Source organism: Strix uralensis, chromosome Z (assembly GCF_047716275.1).
Source record: "Strix uralensis isolate ZFMK-TIS-50842 chromosome Z, bStrUra1, whole genome shotgun sequence".
Taxonomy (NCBI): domain Eukaryota; kingdom Metazoa; phylum Chordata; class Aves; order Strigiformes; family Strigidae; genus Strix; species Strix uralensis.
Genome location: NC_134012.1, coordinates 7,981,545 through 8,006,006, shown reverse-complemented (window position 1 = coordinate 8,006,006; position 24,462 = coordinate 7,981,545). Strand labels below are relative to the sequence as shown.

At 39.9% G+C, this 24,462-nt stretch overlaps 2 protein-coding genes across 5 annotated transcripts in view; both read left to right on the top strand.

The window, feature by feature from the left end:
• The first annotated feature begins 26 nt into the window (after positions 1-26).
• CCDC125 (coiled-coil domain containing 125) lies at positions 27-12,404 on the top strand. 3 transcript variants are annotated; one of them, XM_074856580.1, is made up of 12 exons: positions 27-686; positions 2,172-2,230; positions 3,581-3,667; positions 4,557-4,634; positions 5,328-5,413; positions 5,808-5,825; positions 7,491-7,573; positions 8,455-8,570; positions 9,142-9,249; positions 10,276-10,447; positions 11,771-11,904; positions 12,023-12,404. In XM_074856580.1, the coding sequence occupies exons 1-12, from the start codon at positions 416-418 to the stop codon at positions 12,356-12,358; spliced, it is 1,548 nt and encodes a 515-aa protein (XP_074712681.1). In that variant the 5' UTR covers positions 27-415; the 3' UTR covers positions 12,359-12,404. The 3 variants fall into 3 exon arrangements, with proteins under 3 accessions (XP_074712681.1, XP_074712683.1, XP_074712680.1); XM_074856582.1 differs by lacking the exon at positions 5,808-5,825; XM_074856579.1 differs by lacking the exon at positions 5,808-5,825 and having other exon boundaries at positions 2,136-2,230.
• Positions 12,405-12,823: 419 nt separating this feature from the next.
• The window catches only part of ZFYVE16 (zinc finger FYVE-type containing 16), a 32,285-nt gene continuing 20,646 nt past the window's right edge, over positions 12,824-24,462 (top strand). Inside the window, exons 1-3 of one of the 2 annotated variants that reach the window (XM_074856577.1) lie at positions 12,824-12,985; positions 20,833-20,939; positions 21,127-23,309. In XM_074856577.1, the coding sequence (XP_074712678.1) occupies positions 20,870-20,939; positions 21,127-23,309 (2,253 nt within the window). In that variant the 5' untranslated portion in view covers positions 12,824-12,985; positions 20,833-20,869. Of the gene's footprint in view, positions 12,986-13,094; positions 13,567-20,832; positions 20,940-21,126; positions 23,310-24,462 lie in introns of those variants that run through there. The other variant, XM_074856578.1, reaches the window with a different exon arrangement.

Here is a 24,462-nt window from a genome sequence, read left to right as displayed (position 1 = left end):
CGAGGCTCCAGCCCGCCCCGGGGCGGGACCGGCAGCGCCCGGGCTGTCCGGGCAGGTGGGTCTGGGTCTCCGGGAGGGGGGACGGGGCCGGGACGGGACCGGGAGGCTGCGGGTCCGCGGGCGGTGGGAGCGCGGGGGGGTCACCGAGGCGCATCCACCCGCGCCCGGCCCCCGCCGGAGGTTTCACCGATTTGACGTTTTGCCGTGCAAAACGATGTTTTCTGGCAGCCCGAACCCGTACTGAGAGCGGCCACGCACCGACAGCTTCGGCTTTTTCGCTTTAATGTTGTTCGGCTGCTTTAATGGTGGAGTTTTTCTGTTTTCCTAGATAAAATACTTGTTTTGCGGAAGGCAGAGTTCGCATTGCCAGTGAGCGAAGTGCCCTCAATCAGAAAAAAAAAAAAAAAAAAAAAAGATGGAGGAAGCAGAAGAGGATGACATGACATGTGGAGACCTGGGAAACGGACTTGGGAGAAGACCTGGAGGTCTTTATGAAGGGGAAAATTTACAAAATTACTGTTCATTTAGATCTAGGAAGGGATCTGGGAAAATTGGCAATTCTCTCCTGTCAGCAAAGAGAGTGGAAGAAAGCCATGCCACAGCTTTTCCCCGTACACAACGAAACAGTTCTCACAATGGATCATCCAAAAAGCCTGTTACTAGTTCCACACAACAAAATAGCTCTGGTAAGAGTAATTTAGAAGCTAATTACTCACTATGAGAGAAATCTCTGTTAGCAAAACTGAGCAGTTGAGCTGCTTCAGGAAGTATCGTCAAGTTTAATTCAGACCATTTTCCAAAATACTCTGAAGGGGTCCCAGAAGCGCGTGGTCACGCACGGCTGCTGGCACCCAGCGCACCCGCGCGGGTTAGTCGGTGCAGCCTGTCAGTCAGATGTCTGGCAAAAGGAGGTGCTCAGTGCCACTCGGGCAGCAGAGCTTCCTCCCAAAACATTAACAGCCGAATTGCTTTTCAGCGAACGAGGCTGTGGCCCTTCTTAGCGTTAAATGGCAGGTTTTAAAGTGTTTAGTTTTGCAATTTGAAAGTGACATTTAGTGAAGAGCATGCAGGGAGGGGGGAGAGGACAGCATTGTTTTTCTCTGAATACATACATGAAATTCGATGGAATTGCTTGGATTCATGGTTTAAGTGTGTCTTCCTAGGGATTGTATCTAAAGATTATGGCTAAATATTCAAAATCCTGTTGGCTATTTAGTTGAAACCTGTGAATTGACGTACTTTTGAGGTTGTTTTTAGAACCTGCACATCTCTGTTCTCCCAGTGTTGGCATTAATTTTTTTGTGAAGACAACACTGCTGTAAGTAAAACCAAATATGGGCTGTGTGTTCACTTTAGCTGCCTTCCCTTACATTTTTAGCCATTTTTATATTTTGACTGATGTATTTCCATATAACTCGCCTTTTTCTCTCTTTTAGAACAAGTTCCCACCATCCTCTCCACACCCCTCAGCAAGCTAAGCCTTGTAATTATTCTTTGTTGGTTTCAGCATCTTACAAGAGCAGCGTAATTCCTATTGGTTTCACTGTCCTTCTGCTGGTCTCTGTGTGATAGTTGTCTTAGATCTAGGTCTTTCAGGCAGCAATATCCATGAAAGTGTGACTAAAGTCCACATGAAGCTGACTTCGATTTAGTAGCAGGCTGCATCTTAACATGTCTCTGCCTTAAGAAAAATGGTACCAGCAGTAACCATTTGTTTAGGGGAATATTGGATCTTGTGGGATACTCCTGCCACTGTCCTTCATCTCTTGAAAATTGTCCCCACTTCTAAACAGTGCTAGCTACTGTCGTGTGGAGTTTGGTTGTTGAAAAGTTACAATCTGAAAATAATCTAAAAAATGAAATTATTTTTTGATCAAGATGGCAGTTGTGGGGTTTTTTAAAAGGAAATTCTAAACTAATTTCCCTTATTTTAGGTCTCTTTACAACTGACCTTTTTTTCCCATTTCACTTATTTAACTGTGAAGCAATGTGTTTGAGCTTAGTATTTATGTATTTCTTAAATCTGTTTATTATCTCCAGAAGAAAAAAACCCACAAAGATGAAAATTCACCTCTGCATGTTACCTGTTTTGAGGGTAAAGCAAATTCTCACATTTTCTTTTGTAAATATTATAGCGTCTCATTGTTTAGTGTCTCCTATCAATCCTACAGAATCTAATACTGAAGCATCAAATGAAGAACTAAAGCAACAACTTTGGGAAGCTCTAGAGGTTAGTAACTGCCAGCTGTGCTGTTCTTGAAATCTGCATTTCCTTTTAATGTAGCAAAGTAAAGCACAGTGTTAGTTTAGCTGAAGATCTGGGCATGTCCAGTCTTGGATGGATTCACGTTCTTGAAATTAGAGTCGTAGTTGGAAACCTTATTAAATTTTATGCCAGGAAATCAGTGTGAGGTGCAGTTTATACTCTGGATTATTGAGGGGGGGGGGGGGCACTGGGGGCAGGGAAGAAGTATTTTTAAAGATGTACAGAACATTAAAAGGATTGTTTTCCTTTTCTAGAAGGTTTTCTTTTATTAAGCTTTGGGGCTGGAAAATTTGCAGTGTAAATGGAACAGTCTTTGGGTTTTTAATCTGCATTTTTGTTGAAACGTAGTTAACTCCTATTTTTTAATTTTATTGTGGTTAAATATGTTGATATGTTGTCATCAGTCCAGGCAGAAGGAGCAGGGTGATCTCAGCTGTAAAAATAGACACTTCATCTGCACTGTGTTCTTTAACCTTGCATGCAGAACGTTCAGTGCACAGCAAGTTAAAATGTCAAGGAACCTTACTCATTTTCAGCTAGACACAACTGATAAATTGCTGCTGCTCCCAGGTACAATTTCAGTATCAATTGCTGAAGTAATAGAACTGGAAGAACAAGGGGAAAAAAGTTTTGTATGACCATAAGTGAATGACTGAGTGACCTACATAGAGGTTAAGGAAAATTAAATATACAAAGCAGTAAATTTTCTTTTAACTCTTGGAAATTGAAAAACTGCTTTCTTCTGAAGGGGGGAATGTTGCATAACGACATGATTGGTAGGTTACCTGGAGCAGGAATCTGTTGTTTTGTTGGTTTGCTCTGGACAAGTAGTGGTTTTGATCTAACAGTCCTAGCATGGTATTTGTGCTATAGAGTATGGATATTTTGTATAATATATTTATACTATGGCATATTAATATAACATTTATATTTTTGTATATACTTGTAATATTTACCACTGCATATATAAGAAAACTGTATTCTGTTTTGCTTATTTATTTTAAAGCTTCAGACCTACGCTGATATATACAACTTCTTTAGCAAGGCAGAACTGCAGTGGTTTATTTTCCAAATACACTGGAAAAGAACAGAAAGAATAATAATTGCAAGTATTCTTCTTTAAGGATTTTGTGCCAGCATGCACTGTTAACATTTCTTCATCACAAGTAAGCTATTAGTCAGAAAAGAATCATATAGGGTAAAAACAGGAGAAGATTGTTTTCTGAAGAGGGCAAATTTACATGGCTGTTACAGTTAAGTTTTAACAGGATTACCTTGGCTTTTACTCAGTGTACCTACTTTATTTTGCTTCAGGAAGTTGAAAATTTGAAAGTTGAGCTGGAAGCGTCTCAAAGACAGCTTGAAGGAAAAGATGAAGCCCTAAGAATTCTACAGAGCATGGTACGAGTTGTTCAGAAATCATTTAGGTACCTGACAGTAAAGGAAGGAAGACAGAAGAAATCTTCCTGCCACTCCTCATCAAAACCTCCCAAACCTTAAGTTCTTCCTAGGGCTATAATTTAAAGCATTGAGTCTGCAAGTGTCTACAGACTTGGCTTCTATGATTCACTATTCTTTCTGCATGGAACTATTGTGGTTATTTAAGCAGACTTTACTGTTGTAGGAAATTCTCATAATTTTATCTTTGAGGATTCTTGAGGATTTATCTATTTAACTTAAAAGAATACGGCCTTCTTTCCAACCCTTTAAATTAAAGATTTTGCCAGTCCTTGAAATTCTGCTGCAAAGCACAGATATTTTCCATTGACTAAGCCATCTGTCACCTTAGAGGACAGCATGCATTAAAAGTTAGGTCAGTCTTTTGTTCACAGTTTGTAATATTTTTATTTGCTAACACAGTGAATTATGTTGAAATCAGTTTCTGTTTTTTTAGCCTACTTGCATAATCCATTTATAGTTCTGCAGTTTCTACCCTCAGACATAGTAAGTTAAACCTGGATCAAAGTATAAGTATGTTGTAACCAAGATTTTTAAGAGCTCGTTTTGTGTACAAGCCCTAAAGAAAACATGTTCTCATTTTAAATGACGCTACATTTTTCAATAGAAAAGATTATGGGATTGAAACACAAGTTTCTTATGCAACACAACTATTTAGTGACTTGACATTAGAATCCACTGGAACTTACAAGCAAGTTGCTAGTGTTTGTAATTCTGCACACCCCTGTTTTAAGACTATGAACTTCTCTTGATGTAAAACTGAAAATTTGGCTAAAGCAAAATTAAGTAAACTTAATTATAGTATTTGACAGAGTTGTGCTTTTTTTTGCAGGCAGTATTTAATAAAGCCACTAGTCATACAAAAGCAATGCTTCAAAAAACTGAGGAAGAAAAGAGAACTTTAGAAAAGGTAAGTGCATGTTTCCTTCACACCTGTGCAAAAACATAGAAGTCCGTTGCTGTTAACAAGGGGTTATCAGGCTGTCTATTTAAATCAGTACAAATCTGCCACTAGTTCTAGGTTTTTTGGAAAGTATTCTTACTCCTTTTTAGTAGAAAGGGAAAATGTTAATGTATCACTCTTTTGATCTAGATGTTTTGAAAGTTACTGGAGTTCTTTCTGTACTTTCACTTGGTCTTTGTTGTGAGTTTCAGAGTCATTCATAGCGAGCTGCACTTTCTTAGTTATTAAGCTGGAACTTCCCAACAAATCTAAGAAATGGGTGCCCAATTTTCATAGGGAAGATGGGGAGAAGGAAGAAGGTGGCACTGAGCTACCTTGTTAAACTGAGTTTTATGCCTTCTCTTCCTGTGTGACCTTTCTACAGAACAATAAGGGGACAGGGAAGTGTGACAGTGTGGATTTGTTTTTGTCATAAGCCACTACAAGAATTAGTTTGTGCAACATAGTCTGGAATCCATAGATTGGTGATGCAGAAACCTTTTGGTGTCTGGCACCAAATGTATTTTTAATAGTATCATAGATTGTCATTATTGTTGGTCACCTAGATCTCTGCCAGTGCCAAGCTCAGCACCAGCAGTTCTTCTTCCTTTCAATGGGAGGCTTGTAATGAGATGCTGCAGGTTTGTTTTGTTTACACAGGAAATAAACATCTTGCAATGGGAAATCGAATTTGATCAGGATAGATTTAAAAACATAGAAGACACATGGACAGAAAAATATGACAGGTATTTGACTTACACTGTGTATCTTTGGGATTTTTTTTAATTGCGTCGAATGCTATATGTCATCTTTCTTGTGTTCCAAGTTTGCTTCAGACGGTTTTCTGGGGGTTTTGTGTCTTCCTAATTTCCTTCCAGATTTGGGAAGATTTATTTAATTTTCATGCTAGTCACATTTGTATTTTTCAATTAAAACTACTGAAATTATTAAGTCTCAATTATTTAGTGTGTATATAGGCTAACTTTGCTAGGCTGAGTTTTCCTTATTCTGTTAGCCAGCTAGAGCCAGACTGTCCTTATTTACTTTAAATGTAAATGAGGCATAGAAAATAATGGTATGTGCACGCATGTGGAAATATCATTTGCTGGTTAATCATTGCTTTATTTTCTTGCATTGTAGGTATGAGCATACATACAGGTAAAATGGAATGCTTTTGAGAGAGGCTGATCAGCTGGTTCTTTGTTTAAATAAGAGTTACTCTGGATGGACAGCAGATGTGGTTAGGCGAGCAGAAGATTCCAGAGGCACTGAACTAATAATGCAATAACAGACCATGAAAAATGCGACCAGTAGGCTCATTTATTTAAATGTAGAAATGATATCTCTGAAGTCTGCTCATCAGAGTTATACAATTATTTCAGCAGAGATCTTTTGTTTAAAATTTTCAAACTTTGAATCAAAGAATAACCCAAAAGTTTACCAACTATTCATTTGTAAGAAGAGGTTTGTTAAGATATTGTGTCTTGTTCACCTGTTAACTTAGTTACACTTGTCAAGGGATACCTCTTGACAACCCCTTTGGCTTTCCTGACTTAGGAGATTGGAAATGTAGTTTGGAGCAACAAAACTATTGTTAACTGTTGAAAGCTAGAAATGTGGCTTCAGAAAACTGCAAGCCAGGAGCTCAGTCTGCTTTGCAAAAAGGTTTTCTGATATCTCTGACAGCAGGATGAGAAGAATGTGTTTATTCAAATTAAATAATTCAGGGTACTATTTAGTTTTAAACAAACCCATGAATTTATAGTATGCTGCGTTTACTGACAGCTGAAAGATGCACCAAATAAATAGTACTGCTTTAACATTTAGGACTTTAGATTGCCACTTGTCTGTTCAAGAAGGAAATACTTAAATACTTAAATACTTATAAATGCATATTGTATGGTCTCAGGTCGCAGTGCTTGAAAGTACAGCTGTTCTTGAGAACAGTATTAAGACTACAGGAAGTTTACTTTCTACAATTCAGACCAGAGTCATTGTTGTCACATGTCCAATAACAATTTTGTTCTTTCAAGGAAGTAAGAGATTTCTAGCAAGTGTTTCAGAGGTTCATAATTATAACTTTCTTTGAGTTTCTAATGGTAATGTAGTACTTAAACTCACCTCTTGTTAAACTTTGAAATTGTTGGCACTGTCTACTTACATGTGAATGATTTTTTTTAATTTTATTTTTTTAACATTCACTTGAACATACTTGGACGTGTTAAAATTGGTTGTGTGAGGGTGTGGTTTAATGAACAAGGTGAGCCTGTTTGAACAGCACATGCTATCTGGGTTGCAGAGAAACCTCTGTACGAGTGCAGAGATTCCTGGGTTTGCTGCCTGCAGAGCTACCTGCAGCCTGGATAATGAGGATTGACTCCACAGAAGCCAGCCTCATGTAGCCTGCTTTCTTAGCCTTGGTTCAGTGCCAGTCAGACCAAGTCTACACATAGAACTTTCTTCAGAGAGTTAATTAGGAGCAGTTTTAGGTTGCTTATTGGCCCCTGGGTAGCAGATTTGGATCTAACAACATACTACGTATTATTGGCACAGATATTGTTATGGAAGAATTTTACAATTCTTTCCATAAAAAATTTTACAAGTGAGGAAACTGCTTGTATAGTGCTGCATGGATAATATCTTGTCAAACAATACTCAGCTCTTTTCAGTTTTGATTCTTCCCTTCGACCCTTTCAGTAATCCTAATTTTAATTTGCAGAAATATTACATACAATGTTTTAACAGGCTAATCTTTTTTTTTTAGTTTGCCCATTTTAAAATATTTTTTTAAAAGATAACACAGCCTTTTTCAAACTTCTGCAGGATATATTGTGAAAATGCAGCTCTTAAGGAAGCACTGAAACTGAGAACAGAAGAAGTTAAAACTCTTAAGGCTGAAAATGCAAGTAAGCCACCAACAGCTATTCCTCTTTACATGGTGTTTCTCGGGAATAATTCAGCATTTAGCTACGAGGGAAGCTTTCTGTTGGCATACTGGCAGCTGATATTAGTGGATATTCAGAAACCCTCTTTAACCAGACAAGTGTTTGTTTTCCTTCTCACATTGTCACTTGAACTGAAAAAAACCCATGAAATGATAGGAAAAGTCAGGTATGCATAGCTTAGTAGATTAGGTGTGAAAGAAGTACACCTATTTTATCTCAGCGGTTTGGTGACACCCTTGGTGTGGAGGGACACAACTGGTCCAGGTTCCTGGTCATGTCCTGGAAAGACGCAACAGCAGCCAGGGGAGCCAGCAAGTAGTCTTGCTACAGTGACAATCTGCACCAGAGACATTCACTTATAACATACCCACATAAAGATTCCTGTAGCACAAACTCTGAAGTATTCAGCCTGATGGCTTTATAGTAGAGCTTTTCAAACTGCAGGTTGTGCTGGCGTCTGGCTGTGTCAGATGGCTCCAGCCCCTTTCCCTTGTTTTTGGTTTCCAAAAACCTTTAAAATAGCTGACGTACGTCATTGTTTTCCCAATACTGTGCTATTCTAAAAGAGCAGCTGCCTTACTTTTAAGTGTACAAAGAGATGAGCCCTTAGTACTGAGGCAGAGCAATATATCAGAAGGTATCTCTGTAAGTGGGTCATTACTTCTAGAAAAACATGGAAGAAAAGACAACTGGGATCTGAGTTTCTAGATCTACATAGTCTCATTGCATTCCCAAACTCATGCTTAAATTGCAGAACCAATTAATTTGGGTGTAGTTAAACACAGAAATTAAGAAATCAGATCACCAGACCTTTTAAACACTTCCCTTGTTTTATTTCATAGTCCTGAATCAGCAGTGCTTGGAATTTCTTGCAATGCTAGATGTGAAACAACAGAAGGTTGTTCAGGAAAACATGTCCTTGAATAAAAGTGACATTACAGATTTTACAGGTCTTGAAGTAAGTATGACTTCACATGTTTTTCAAAATGGCTGTTTCAAGGCTGTATTTGTATTCAAAACATACAGATAAATTTTGCTTACTGATTATTTAACAGTTTCTTTGGACCCATTTTTAGCTAATGATGATATGCCCTTGCATGCCTGTTAATCAGTTTTCTAATCTGTGGTGCGTCATGATTCCTATCTTGCAAAGAAAGTGTAGACAGAAGCAGCATCAGGCTATCTTTCACAAGGCAGCATGCTTATTTTTGTCTTCCTAATATCTTAATTCTTAGCTCCTATGCCTACTGTTTTACTTTATTGAGTGAAAAAAAATTCCAATGAGGTCTGCAGAGAGTAGCATACACAGGCCGACAATTTTTGCCTTAGGTTATCTGGCAGAAAAACACGTTTCACTTGTGTGGCTGAGTCAAAACGAAACCTTGCCCAAATCTCTTGTAGCTTGCTTCTCCTGACCTTTACACTCCTTTGTAGTTTCAGGATGTTGCTTTGCTAGTCATGTGGCATCTCTTGGATTGTGTTGTGTATGTAGATAGATACTTATCTGGTGGTTTGGTTTGGATTTTAAGCTGGCAGTTCTTGGAGCCTGCACCTGCAATACTTCTGGAGGGCAGCCTTGTCCCTGCGCTAAAATGGCAGCTGTGACTCGAAAGCAACTTCTTCATCTCAAGCAAGAGGTAACACTGCTTGGTTTAGGTATGAATAAGCAGAGGGGTGCTTGTGCTCAAAATCAAATAAAGCCAGAAACATTCTACTGCAACTTACACAAACTATGTGTCTTTAAAATAAGAATCATTCTCAGAAATAATGTAATGTTTGTTTGTAATGCTTGTAATGTCCTAACATTTGCTGATATAAAACTGTAATTATGATATCAAGAAGCTTTACTAATAAAAAAAATTATCTTTCTCATTTTTTTTCCTTCCCATATTTTTTAATCTAAAAAAGGAAAAAACACTCAAGTGTATGCACTCTAAAAATGTATACCTGGTGTGAGTGTGGACTACCACTGACCCTTTCCCTTCCTTCCTGGCAGTGTATTCCATCTCTCCCTTGTGCTGACATCAGTACTCACAAGCCTGATCACCCAGCTAGGTCAGGAAGCTGATCTTGCTGAAAACTGTATTTACATCAGACTTAAATTGATAACGTGATCTTCAAGCTCTTAAGGTTTTTAATGTAGTGAAGTTCTATAGTTTTAGAATTTTTATTCTAACTTGTATTTGACTCTGCAAATGTGGTAACCATCCTTCCTCATGGTCCCACTGCAGAAGTTCCACTTGACTTGCTGGTTTTGAAAATAAGTACAGTCATGTCCTTTTTGTACCAAAGTTATTATCCCTGACATAGATACCATTCTTTGGCTCCTTTTGTTTCTGGCCCAACCAGCATTATGTCCTCCTCAAGCTCTTCTGCATGTGCAGAGACAAACAGGCAGTGCTGGCAGCTCATCTGTGGTGTAGGTGGGTGTTGGTGTGTGCACGCATAGAAGAGGAAGGGTAAGGACTTCAATACACATTTCAAAATGCATTTCTTAACATGGCAAGACAGCTCTTTGTTTGGTTTCTACTACTCCCCTGATAATATTTATTTAAAAGTTCTCCGTGTTAATGGCTTCCGTCTGTCTCTCAATATACATTTTAAATCCACTGCAGCTTCCAAACAGCTTAATATACTTTAAATTTTCTCTCAATTAAAACCAGATGGAAAATCTGAAGAAGAGTAAAGATGAAGCTTATATAATGGCAGATGCCTTCAGAATTGCATTTGAGCAGCAGCTAATGCAGAGGAAGGACCAAGCCCTGAGGCTTGCAGAAGTGATAAAGATTAAGAAGGAAACAAAATTTATAAACTGGAGACGTCTGAAGAACGATGGTAAGTGGACGTGCTATACATCTGTAATGGTTGAAAGAAAGTTAGCTGACAAGTGTCACAGGCAGACTTTCTTACTGTATTCAATGTATCGTTGTGGTGTAATTGCTGACTGAGACTTCTGAAAAGTCAAGAAAAGAGGAACAAAGTTATGTCAAAACTGTAAATACGTTAAATGGTGTGTCATGTAGTTGAAGAATTTCTATTGTAAGTTTCACATGTATAGGGCAGGGTCTCTGTATAAGTGGAATATATAAATACTACTGTAGGACATTGGAGCTACCAGTCTAGGCTTTTCATGTAGCCCTTTTTTATTACACATTCGTGAACTGTGTTATCTGAGTAAAAACATGCTTGACTAAATAAACTGTTATCCAGGGTGACAATAACATTCTGGCTATTAAGGATATTTATTATGAAAACAGCACAAAAAAGCTAACATCTGGCAAGGTTAGCCTGGCCATTATCAGCAATTTAATGTACAGGGGTTTTTTTCAAATGATCTCTATATAAATAGAGTTAAGGAAGGAGGAGAAATGCAAAAATATATATACTGATCTTTCACTGAAAGACTGAATACAGTAGTTTTTTATTATGTATGTGTATCTATATCAGTATTTATTACTCTTCTTCACGTGGTCATCTGTGAGTTACAAAGCACAGTATAAAAGAGGAAGTATTGTTATTATCCTTTTCTTTTTTAAGAAAAATAATAAGGAGAGGTATTTAAATGCTTATAGTGAAAACCATAGCAGAATTTAGGAATGGCATTTCAAGATATATTTGTGTTAGCCATTGACCTGGAGGTGCCAGGCTTAGAAGTTTGGTGGGTCTTCCAGATTCCTTGAGTCCCCTCAAGAAAACAGCATACATCTTGAATATCTCTTTCCCCTATACCAACATCGTTTCCAAGCTCTGTATACTCATACATACATTTAATAATTGTAATGTATTTTAATCTGTTTAGAAATCTTAGAAACTTTTGAACTGCTTATTTCAAAGTATCTTTTTTTTCAGGGCTACGTACTGTTTAAAAACCAATTACCCCAAATTATGGTTTCACTGGAGTGTCAAAGTGTATTTTCTGTACAGGAAATAGAACTTTATTTTGAATTTGCCCATGTATATGATGAAAGATCTATTTAGGCTTTAAGTGACAGTAAGGGTGGAGCTGCATGCAAGTAATCTGCTGTGTTATGTACAATAGGAGAAGCTGTAGCTTGTCGTGCCCTTTTAGAGGAGATGGTTCAGAATCCAGAAGTATTATTCCGAAGTAGTTTTTCTTCTCCTAAGCAATTCCAGTTCTTGTACTTCTGTTTTCCTTAGGACATGTCAAGTTACAAGGGAACAAGAACAGTCTGGGGCAAAAACTGTCTGGCCTGCTGTCATCAGATGTGGACTGCAGAAAGGTTGAAGAACTAGACAATCCTCATGAAATCCTGAAGATGTTAATAGATTTGGTTAGTATTTTGTTAAGCTATTCATTGTGACTCCTTACGGGAACAAATCTAAGTGTCGATTTACATACACTTGTTCTTAGCTTATAAACTTTATTTTCTTTCTCTTTTAAATACTCAGGTAAATGACAAAGAGGAGGCTCTGGCTCATCAAAGAAAAGTTAGTTACATGCTAGCTCGAGCAATGGAGATGAAAGAGGATGTTTTAGAACAGGATAGAGGAAATGGCACTCTGGGGTGTCATCAGCATGAAGCCCAGGGGTCATCGCGGCTCGTACACGCCTGCTGCCAAAAGCTCCGTTCTCAGAACAGTATTTCTTCAGTTCCAAGCGCAAAAACATTTGAAAATCCTGTAAAAATGCTTCGAAAGTCACACTCCTGGCCGTCTGAGACTACGTGCTGTGAAGAAACGAATCCACATGGAAGAGCAGATGAAACTGTAGTGATCTCTATATAACCATCTGCTGAAATACATTTTTAAAAAAAAGGTCTTGTGGAAATGCCTAAAAGTGTCCTATGATTACAATAACGGGGTCCAAACTAGGGCAAGTGCCTTAGCTGATACCGTCTGTAATGGTAGAATCGTAGTGCGGTGTCTATTCCTTTGGTGAAAGGAAACCCAGATTTCATTAATTTAACAGTAATTTCCACCCAGGATGCGGCAGCTGTCAGTTCCCTGAGCCCTGGCTTTCGCCGACCGCTTCCCTGACTCCACATTGTCTGGGTGACGAGGCTGACGGAGTCAGAGTCACGTCACGGCGCGGGGTGACAGGGTCCAGAAAAGAGGCGGTGGCGGCGGGCAGGAGCCGCGAGCGGGGGGGTGGGAAGGGCGCGGCGGCCGGCGGAGGGGGCCCGGAGCGCGGTTCCAGCGCAGGCGCGGGTCCGGGATGGGCGGGGCTGCGCGTGCGCCGAGCGGCGGCCGGGCGCGCAAACAAGGGGGGCGGCCGTCGCCGTCCCGGAGCCGCTGGCGGGGGAGGGGCGGCCTCTGAGGCGAACCGCCGGCGGCGGGAGGGGTGTGGCTGCCCGCCCCGCAGCAGCAGCGCGTCCCCCCTCGCCCGGCGGCCCGCAGCCGGGGGGTGAGGAGGTGGGTACGGGCCCGGCGGGAGCCGCGGTGGGGCCGGGGCGCCGAGGGAGGTGCGGAGGCGGGACGCGGGGCCCGACGGCGGTCGCGGGTGTCCTGCCGCCGGACCGCCTCCTCCCGCCGGCAGCCGCGGCCTCCCGGGCCGCCCTCCCTGGCGGGGAGCCCGGAGCTGCCCGCCGAGCGGCGGGGCGTGTGCCGGCGCTTCCCGAGGTTTCCGGCCGGGGCTGCGCGGCGGGGTCGGCGGGGAGACGAGAGCTGCTGTGGGCCCGGGGCGCTCGGCGCGGCTCCGACCCGCCGGTGTGCCTCCCGACCCCAGCGTCCCGGCCTCGCCTTAGCGCTGCCCTTGCCGCGGTCAGCTCCGTTGTGTCGGCGCTAACTGCCTTTGTCTCTCCTGCCCTGGCACAGATGCCTGTCTCGATGGAGGAAAGCATCCTAAGCAGGCATTCTGCTCTGAAGCTTATTCCAGGCCTGGAGAAGGTCTTGTGTGCTTCAGGACTGATAAGACAGTCATTAGTCAGAGAAACTTAGTGCAGTAAGGATTTTACACTCTCATCAGCGAATGCACTCTTTGGAAATGGAAGATGGTAATGAAACAAAAACCCTTGACGTATTTTAGCCTACAGTTTGCTGTTGGCACACTGTAGGAGGTAACTGCGTAGAACTTTCACAGCAGTTCATGCTGTGTACTGCATGTTAGACTGCTTAGGTAGATTAATTGCCCCAGAAAGTTTAGAGATATTAATGATGTTTTTGCTTCTGTTCTATTCATTGATAGCAAGGTACAGAGAATAATGGACATGCTTACACCATACACTTAGGCGTTAAATGTTTGAAAACATGCTTCAGGATAAACTGGGAAACGTTCTCAGTCTGTATTTAAATATAAGCTATAATGACAGAGAACTGATTATTAGTGCATTCTGAAGAAATGACTAGAGCACAGAAAAGGACCCAGTGGACTGCCAGTACTGGATGCTGTTAGCATGAGGTTATCTAATATGAATACCTGGTTATTAATAATGCAAATCAGAGAAGATGAGAGTATTGAGGGAACACTGGTTTCCACTGAGGAATGGTTTTTCAGACCTGATGTAATAATCATATTCTCATTACTCATTTTCTAATGCTGAGTAATAAATGCTGATACAACTAATGATGATGGTACAGTGGGCAGTGTGTGAGAGATGTGTTTGTTCAGCTGAGCAAGTGAATTCTTCAGCTGTGGGCCTGGCTGCTGCTGATACCACTGATGTGTTGAAGCACTGATGAAAATCAGTAATTGTTGTCAGACAATTTTTTCTGTGTGATGGGAATGATACTATTTTCTGTTCAGATGAGTAGTAACAAATTACTGCGGATGTATGGAAGATGATGTTGGGGTAGAGTTGCCTGGCTGTTGTTGGTGATAATACCATAACGCTGTTGATAGTCCTGTTCTTCTGAAGAAATTGTGTTGAACTAACAGGATGTATGTAGCTCTTTAAGCAAGGCAGTTTATTTTTTTGCAGTGTGCCATGTAAACTTTTCTTTATGTGTCTGAAAACTTCTGTAACTTGTATCTTCAACCCTTGATTCACCTCGTAAATTTGCAGTAGCAGCAGCCACTGCAGTTTTGGGGTTAGATAATATGTTGTCTTGCTGAGCAAAAATAATTTTAGTTTTTATTTGACAACATTTAAGTTTTTCACAAAGTATTTGCCCAGTTTTCGTGAACTTCCCTGTTGATTGCTGGTGAACTCCATGTGCAGTTGTACCCTTTAATTTTTTTGTCTGTAGGGCCTCAAACCTATGGGTAGATATATGGTGTAGGGGTACTGGAGGGGGGAGAGAAGCAGAAAGCCAGTAATTTAAGACCTTTACGGTGGAAGAAGAGGCATACTGTGCTTGATGCAGCACTTCTGTGACACCGTGAACTTTGTTCTTAATGATTGTGTTTCTATCAGAACTTTTGTTCTAGTTACGGTAGCTGCTGGATGGTAAACTGGAAAAAACTACTTAAATCCTGTTGTGATGATAAAAGCTTCAATATAGCTTTCTGCTCAGACTAAATGTAACAATTAAACACAATGCTCACTGTAGTATTACATTATTTCAACTCCACCAAAGATACTTTGCTCATAACCTAAAATTAAGATGCTACTGTGGTTGGCTTTCTGGAGTGAAGACCTGTATGCATAAGTGTGTGTGTGTTTCTTTATCTCTGAACCTGATCTTTTGTTGTTTTAACATGCTCTATATAAAAGCAGGCCTGGATTTTGCAGGGTGTGATAATCAGCTGTGACTAGATGGGGATCTGGTAATGCCTGCATATATTAACACTGTTTTTCAGGGATTCTTAAACATCAAAAGGCAGCTTGTCATCAGGCATTAAACTGGCTAGCTGGTAATAATTAACTTATCCATTTTATTTTACAAGTTATCACCACTGAAAACTATGACTACCTCCATTGAGAGAGACTGTATTTGAAACAAAAATTGACAATCTATCCTGTAACTTGGCCATTCTCTATTCTAGTAGACTTGTGTTATCTTCTCCTTTAAATAAGAATGTGTTGAGAAGTCCCTTAGTGGAATGCTGGCTTTGAACTCTGGAATATGTGCCTGTTTTTAGAAGTGATTTATAAAGTGTATAAAAGAAGTGGCTTATAAAGTGTTTTTAAATGCACTGACATAGTTGCAGTCGTTGCACAGTCATCCAGATCACTTCTGATTTGCTTCCCTTGGATGAAGTTTTTATGTAGTAGAATTACTGCCTCTGTTTCTTAAGATACTGTCTTTATGCAATTTAAAGTGCAGTATCAGGAGTTAGCTGGAGCCCAAGCCTTGTCTGATTAGACAGGAACGTAAGCAAACCTGTGCTATTCTCTTTCATTCCATTTAAGCTTGCCTCTTGGAGGCCTCAGAATGTGGGGAAGAGCGTTTGACCAGGTGTCAATGTGACCTGAATATTAACTGTTCAGAATCCTTCCTGAGATTGACACAGAAGAGCTCACTTCAGTGCTGTTTACCTCCGCTGTTCCAGGTACAGGCTTCCTGGCTTCACCGTGGTGACTGCTGCCTGACATAGCAATTGATTGTTAGTTTTCTGCTAAATAAACTTGGGTAAGATAATAAAGAATGCTGGTCTTGAAATCAGGGCCCAGTTAAAAAAAAAAAAAACAACTTGAAAAGTAACAGACTTAAGGTGAGCTTGTTTAGAAATGTACCAAATGTACTTGCCACTTCTCTAGGTAAACTCTTGGTGTGCTTTTTTTATAATACATCAGCAAAAAGTATTATTCTGGTTTGAAGCTGAAGAACACTCAGTCAACAAAATGAAGAGCTGACTGTTAACAGAGGAAAAAGAAATGGATCTTTGCCAGTGCATGTACTTGGAAGCCCTTGTCATCAGCGTGTTCTGTTTTTCAAGTGGGATTAGCTGCTGTTTAAGGAAATGAGATGTACATAGGAAGAATGGAGTTATGACACTTTGACCTGTAACAGTGTAATATGTTCACTGTGACCCGTGTCTGTCCATTAATACGTCATCTTTGGTGTATTTCTGGCTGAAAAATAAAGTGAGCACCCCAGCACTTCTCTAGATGTCAGGCCTTGTAGTTTACTTGTACAGTTGACAGATGTCTTAAGGAAATGACAGACCTGATTAGCTCAATTCAGCACAGTAATCTGTTAAAGTAAATCTCTAAAACTAAATATGAAAGAATTTTTTATAACAGCTTCTGGTGTCATTGGGATACCTGAACAAAATTGATTTCAGAGGACATCTTTAAGACTAATTTATTGGTGATAGACATTTACTTCCTTGATTATTAAGTTTTTTAAAAAAACATTTATGGTGATTTAAAAAATACAATTCTGATTGTGGTAAATTGGGAGCTTAACATGGAGGACTGTAACTGCAAACAGTGTTTTTGGTAGATAATTAAGAGTGAAGCAGCCGTATTTACAATTCTGTGCCAGGACCTACTGCTAGGTTAGTGTTTGTTTCACTTTGGAGACCTGTTTTGGTGGAGAAACAAGCAAAAAAAATGACTTTGTTTTCCCTTTAAAGTACATGACTCACTCTCTTTGTAGCTCTTTGGCCTGACTTCCTGTGGGATGAGATTGAGAGTGGGTGCTGTTTTGCTGATGAAGGATACCAGTTAAACTCAGACACCAGAGTGAAAAGAATAGGTGTATTTTACTGGGGATAACTAAACAACGTAACGGAGTAATACAGAAAACATACAGTAAGAAAAGACAGAATAGTGCACTTAAAGTAAACAAACAGGAAAATACAGGGTAATGCATCAAATCATTATTTCATGAGAGAGAGAACAGTGATTAAGAAAGATCCATCACCACTTGCATACGTTACCATCATCCAGACCCGCAGTCGCTGGGCAGCCCCGGTTACAGCGAGGATTTGGAGAGCCTGTCCCAGCAAGTGGGAAATCCTGCGCGGTGCGTCCACCCATAGGTGAGGCTTCCAAAGTCGCTGTGAGTGGGTCCAGCCTTATATACTAAAAATCAGTAAGCCAGAATAGCTGGCACCTTTGTTTTAAGCGAAACATCTGGTTTTACTCTCACATTAGATTCCCTCAGAGCCTGGCCAGGGCTCAAGGGAGAAGCTAAGGGAGTTCCTCTGTTTAGCTAATTGATTTATGAGCAAGGTCTCACATGAGGTCACAAGGCCAGACAACTGTCTCCATGGCCCTGTTATCTTGCCCACACACAAAGAAAGATAAAGATGTATTCAGAATAGACATGTTTTATGATGTTTAAGCTACATCTTCCATTAACGAGCATACATATTTCACTAATGACTACATACCAAGTTAGCATCTTTAGGTCGGAGCCTGTTGTTCAGGCTTCAATACTTCCACTTCTTACACCAGAATAGGTGGTTTGTTATAATTTAGTATAATACCTATTAGCACAATGGTTATCAGTTATAAAATATACAGGATTCATCTATAGGTCAACTCTGGCTTGGGCTGGTTGTCCAAGCCTTAGCACTTCAGGTGCCAGTACAAACAAAGTGTTGAGGAATGTGTGGCTGGAGAGTGGTGAGGGGCCTGTGACCACAGCTCCTTTTGGTCACAGCCATTAGTCTGCATGTTAGTTGTAACTTGGAAGTTGTTTCTGAGTGGTAAGGTTGTATAATCTATTCCTACAGAGAGTAAAAATCAGCATTAAGTATTTCTTGATCCCCAGTTTTCTCATAATCCGTCAATATTTCTAGTTTATATCATCTGATAGACTAATTTTTGACAGTTTTGTTGCTGCCCATAAATATGCTTTAAGGGTGGGATCTGTACTTTTAATGTCTCTTAGTGAATCGTCACAAGCTGTTGACCTTGTAAGGCTCTTAACTGAAGTAACTTCCATTTCAAGTTGTAATCTCCCACTTGCCAGGAGATTGGGAAGTGAGTTGATCGTTACAAGAAAGAACTGTATTCAAATGAGTGTAAGAGAAATGGTGTTAAGTATGTACTTGCTGCTGTTAGCTCATGAGGTAGCTGTGTGAGACTTGACTTAGCGCAGCATGCTGAAGACCATTGGAGTGACCAGTTCATGGCCATGGATATCAATACAGTGGTATATTCAGATTGTTTATTTTTTATATGGGCACAACATGCTGCATTAAGTTATGATGCATACTATTTGTTTCACCCTTTTTGTGCTTTGCAAGTCTCTATTTAAACTATATATATTAGCTTAAAGTTTTCTTGTCACATGCATATTAATGTGGTAGTAAGTGAATGCATCTGATCTGAACAATTCAGTGAGAGGAAACCTTACACCTCAGTGGAGTAAATAAGGCATAGAATCCAGATCTGTAGCTGCAAGTGTGGTGTAAGTGATAAGAGAGGATTTAAGTATTTCTTTGGGCTAAGCTTTGAGAAGAGACAGTACTAGATGGTCAAAGCACATTAAATTGGGTAGAGTGTTAAGTCAGACAGTGCAGAGACTAAATGAACTGGTAACAGTGGAAGAAAAACTAGACGGGCCTCCACAGGTGTAGTTTCTAGACATTAGACTAAAGGGATCTAAGTCCCTTCAGTTTACTTAAGGGAAGTGTAAATAATGTCTTGGTTATATGTTACAGGTAATTGCACAACATGGGTGTTCAGACATGAAAAAGATGTGGAATTAGAAAGCACTCAGAGTAACCAAGAAGGCATAACATTGAGTGGCTGGAAATCGTCATTAAACAAATCAAATGGGATGTTTTGCAGTAGGGAATGTGATTAATAAATAGCTCTCTGAGTCGGTAAGTCTCCAAAAAGATTTTAAAAAAAAATTGTTTGGGTCTTAGAGAAAGTTAATGAGTTAATGGTTTTTGTGTTCTGAGTAGAACAGAGATTGTCCTGGTTTTGGCTGGGATAAAGTTAATTTTCTTCCTAGTAGCTGGTACAGTGCTGTGCTTTGGATTTAGTGTGAGAATAGTGTTGATAAGACAGATGTTTTAGTTGTTGCTAAATAGTGCTTCTCCTAGGTTAAGGGTTTCTCAGTTTCCCGTGCTCTGCCAGTGAGGGGGTACACAAGAAAACTGGCAGGGAGCGTGGCCAGGACAGCTGGCCCAAACTAGCAAAAGGGATATTCCATACCATAGGATGTCATGCCCAGTATAGAAACTGGGGGGAGTTGGCTGAGGGGGAGTGTGTCGTTGCTCAGGCATTGATCAGCAGGTAGTGAGCAGTTGCACTGTGCATTGCTTGTCTTTTCTTGGATTTTATTTCTCTTCTTTTTGTTATCTTCCTTTCATTGCTGCGATTATTGTATTTTACTACTATTGTTATTATTTTATTTTAGTTATTAAACTGTTCTTGTCACAACCTGTGAATTTTACTTTTTTTTTTTTCATCTCTCCTTCCCATTCCACTGTGAGTGGGGAGTGAGCGAGTGGCTGCATGGTGCTTAGCTTCTGGCTGTGGTTAAACCACAGCAGATGTTGAGCTGAATTACCATGCTGCTTTTTCTCCTGGCCTTCGAGGAAGGTCTAAGAGGAGAATTTAAAGGCAACTCATTAGTCATCGTGAGGGAGGAGTACTGACCTCAACCTGCTTAAACACATTGCAGATCTGTGTTAAGATGACTGTGTTGTACTTCAGTGCTTCAGCTGGTTATCTGCTTTACAGTCCTGATATATTTTAGGTTTTAGCCCATATTTAGTCTTATCTGAAACATTTGGTCATAGCTGAAATTAAATTGAGGTTAACTGGTTGGATAGCTTGGGAACTAAGAGAATCTGTTTCTTCTAAGTGTCATTCACATGCTCAGTGTTGAACTGGTTGTGGAGTTTGAACTCCTAAAGGAGGCTTTTTTTCTTGCTGGTACTTTCTCCAACAGAAGGACACTTTTTGTGCTTCCTACTGCAGTTTAAAGCACGAAATGTCTGGAATTATGTAGGCATTATTTATTTAAACAGTTCACTTGTGTTGCAAGGGTGATGACAGCCCATTTTGGTTTTTTGTCTGTGAGCTCCATGGTGTAGAATGTATAGGGGGTCAGACTAGAAGATGTTAGTATCCCTTCTGGTTTTAATAAATATATCTATAATATGTGCCATAGTATGTGCTTTCAGATGCATTTGGCTTCAATAAGGCAACTTCAATTTGCTGATTTAAGGTGAATTTTTGAGCATACTGTACATAGTATACTGAGTATACTGCAGAGTGTATTCAGAGCATGTAGAGGTTGGCAGTCTGCAGTCCTGTTTGAGCTTAAATTTTGTTTACATGGAGAGAGAAGAAAGTGTTATTAAAAAGAAAAAAATACTTCACAGAAGTTGTCTTCTAATAATAATATTTTGAATTTGTAAATAGCAAAATGCTGTGAATGAAACACTGTATTTTTCTTTTTAGGTTTAAGGAGGCTAAAGCTTCACAAGAACTAACTAGAATGGACAGTTACTTTAAAGCTGCAGTCTGTGACTTGGACAAGCTACTTGATGAATTTGAACAGAATACAGGTTAGTTTCTGCACTGCCTTGTTCTGCAACATAATAATATTGGTCAAATGACTGCTACTGTGGGATTTGAAAGTAATGTGCTAAATAAAAGCTTGTGTTGATGAATAGATGGAATTTAGATGGAGCGCACTGTGGAAAGTGAGGAGTTTTACAAACTTTGCTTTTGATCTCTTTCTGCTTAAAACAGATGAATGTGACTGCTACAGAACACCTCAAAATCCATATGACCCCAAACACCATTCACTTTCTTCAGTTCTGGACTGCTTACAACATGTATACCCAACACCAAAACTGCAAGAGGGTGCTAACAGTTGTACTTCATCAGAAGAGATCTCTCTAGCTAGCCACATTGGAACAAGTGAAGCGCTTCCAAGTTATTCACCACCAAATGAGAAGAGCGTTGCTGGACCTGATCTTTTGTCCACTGTGGATAGTGGTTCCTTAAATGAAATTCAGACTTCAAACCCAGGAAGGTGTAGTATACCTGTGTGTGATCTTGTTAATGACACAGGTAACTTAATCCATTCAGTGGCTGCTCATGAAGATACCCAAAAATTGCAGCCAGATGACTTCCAGTACAGTGAAGGTTTGACTGACTATGGCATATCTTGCGTACCTGTTCCTACTTGTATGTCATCAGCTGGTTGTAGTGATGTTTCAGGTACAGAGCAGAGTGATGGGAAATTGATGCCCCAAGATTCAGGACATGTTAAAACAGAGGAGATTAATTACTTAGCTTTAAAATCAGACAGTTATGCTACAGCAAAGATCTCACATTCATGTGATGATCAACACAGGACAGAATCTGTAAAGTGCAGTGAAGTATTTGGTCAGCTTGAACAAACTGCTTGCCTTAATACTGCACATGTCCCTGTAACATCACAGAATTTGAATGCAAACAGTCCCAAAGATGAGAAAGCATACGAAAAATTGCCTTGTGTACCACAAGATGAAAGTGCATGCTCTGCAGTAAGCGAAGAGATGTATGGAAGAAATGCCACAGAAAAGGTAGACTCAGAAGATGAGTATGATGTTGAATCCATGCCTTCAGATCTGCCACAGAAGCCTCAGTTGCACAAAAGCCATGCAGCATTATCTGGAAATGGTGTTTACCCAGACTCCTCATGTCAAACAGGAGCTAAAGTGGAATTGGAAAAGAAAGTCACAGAAGAGAATGTAGTTAGTGAAGAACTTAATAGCAATGAAATACTAAACAGTGTTTCAACTTCGTGTATTTCTGTTGAGGATGTCCAGACTTCACTGTCATGTCTTTCACTTCCTGTATCTATATGTGGTTCATTAGTTGTAACGGAAGAGAAAGTTAATCCTCTACCTCAAAATGAAATGGCAGAGGTTATTAGTGATATTTTAACTGTTCATGCTGAAAAGTCTAAAACTGATCTCTCCGATAAGGAATCCTGGGAAAACACTGGCTTGCATGCACAGGAAGGATATATAGCTAAAATCAGCGAAAGTATTGTGGAAAAAAGCACAGATGGAGAGAAGTGTGATACTGAGAATGTAACTGATGACAGTGATTCTCAGCAAGTCAAATCTTTTGCTTCTGCTTTTCTAGAATATGAAGCTGAGCCATATGGTGTTGGTATAGATTCTTATTACAATGAAAGTATGAGCCCAGTTATGGCTGACTTTACTGTTGAGGAGAATGTTTTTAAAAGTGATACTCTAATAAGTGATGCTGAACTTGATGATTTCTTATATGGACAAAGTCTTCAGTCCAATGTCTTGAAGTCTTCAGACAATGATAGTAACTTAATGGAAGCTGATACAGATGAAGGGAATTTAACAAATGTGAACAACCTAGATTTCACAGGGGTTACTGAAGAACATATGCAAGCAAAACTGGTGGAGATAATGAGCATTAATAGTAATCTTAAAGCATCTCTTACTGCCAATGAATCGGAATCTTCAACAGAAGAGAGTATGTCTCGTATTGAGGACATGACTGGGAGTGGTAGTGAAGCACTAGTTTCTAATGTTTGTACTGAAGGCGCAAGACCAAAGCAGTTGCTTGGCCCTTCCCAAGGAGCTGTTTGTCAGAGACAACTGAATAGAACAGATGGACTTGAGAAAGAAATCCAGAAGGCCAGTTCAGTTACCCCAGAAGCTCCCCCCTCAGGCACCAGCATAAGTGTTGGTAAAACTTTTGACCCTGTGCACTCTGGGGAAAGCAGCTCTGAAGCTGGAAGAAACCAGACATCTGAAAACATAGAATCACTTAAAATACCTGCAACTCTGTCGTGGAAACAACCGTTGTGGGTTCCTGATTCAGAGGCACCGAACTGCATGAACTGCCAAGTCAAGTTCACATTTACAAAAAGACGACACCATTGTCGTGCATGCGGAAAGGTAAGTTATTGGAGAGGAGTCCTGTGTTATTAAAAGCAAATGCATTCTGATTCAAGGATAACCAAAATACAAAAGGGAAAGAATATTGAAAGAATTTTTCTAGTCTCAAAGTATTTTATTTTTTAAAAAATTAATTTTATTTTTCCTTCATAGAAACAGACTGTTGGAAAAGACTGATACTAATTAAGAAATGTATGGTCTTTTTTGTGAAAATAATTAAAGGGAAGTACGGAGAATGTTCGTACTTTATTTTCCAATACTGTCTAGACTACTGTATTTTGCATAGAACTAGAAAGATGAGACAGTGGATTACTTCATAGTAGTCATAGTGAATCAGCTCTTTACTCAGCTTTTAAGTTAAGCTTAAGTATTTAAACTTAAAAAAATTGAGGTGATGATGATTGTTGGAGTTCAGGTAAGTGGTTATACTAGCTGTAAAACACTGTCCATGAATCTGTAAGGATTGCATTCTTTCAGGAGCTGTAAGAGCAGTACCAATGCAAAGGATTTATAGCCTAAATCTGTCCTTCTGTGTGTTTAGATGTATAATTTTTCAGGGGAGTCATCTCAGGGGAAAACTATGCTACTTTTGTGGGGCAAATGGTACTCACCAACTGAGCAAGTAATCTGTAGAATTTTTTTCAGCGTGTGGTCTTCTGCAGTGAGTAAATAGTCAAAAGTTTATTCTTAATCCAGAATTCCCTTGTGAGGTGCTGTGGCTTACACTTCTACTAGTGTGTAAATGGAAATACTGACAATACTAATGAACCTACAGTGAAGACCACTTACTAACTTTTTGCATCCCCAGTGTAGAGAGGCATCTGGAGAGGGTTGGTAATCTCCCAGGGTGAGCACCCTGGCACTGTGTATTCAAAGCATAGCACTCTTTTACTTCAACTGCACTAAGCATGAACTAGAATGTGGGTCTAAATTTGGTGCCAAGAAAGTGAAGAACTCACTGTGACAACCTAGAAGTCATTGAACTTAATCATTTGGCAGAATATTCTGTTGAAGTGTTGTACACAGTTCTTCTGAGTGGGTTTCATTTTAGTTGTAAGCCTGACTGACTTCAAGTTCCTGTTTACATTCACTGTGAAATTTCTTGCACCTTGTCTAGAAGTGAGGATAAATCACCCTTCACTACACAGTTCTG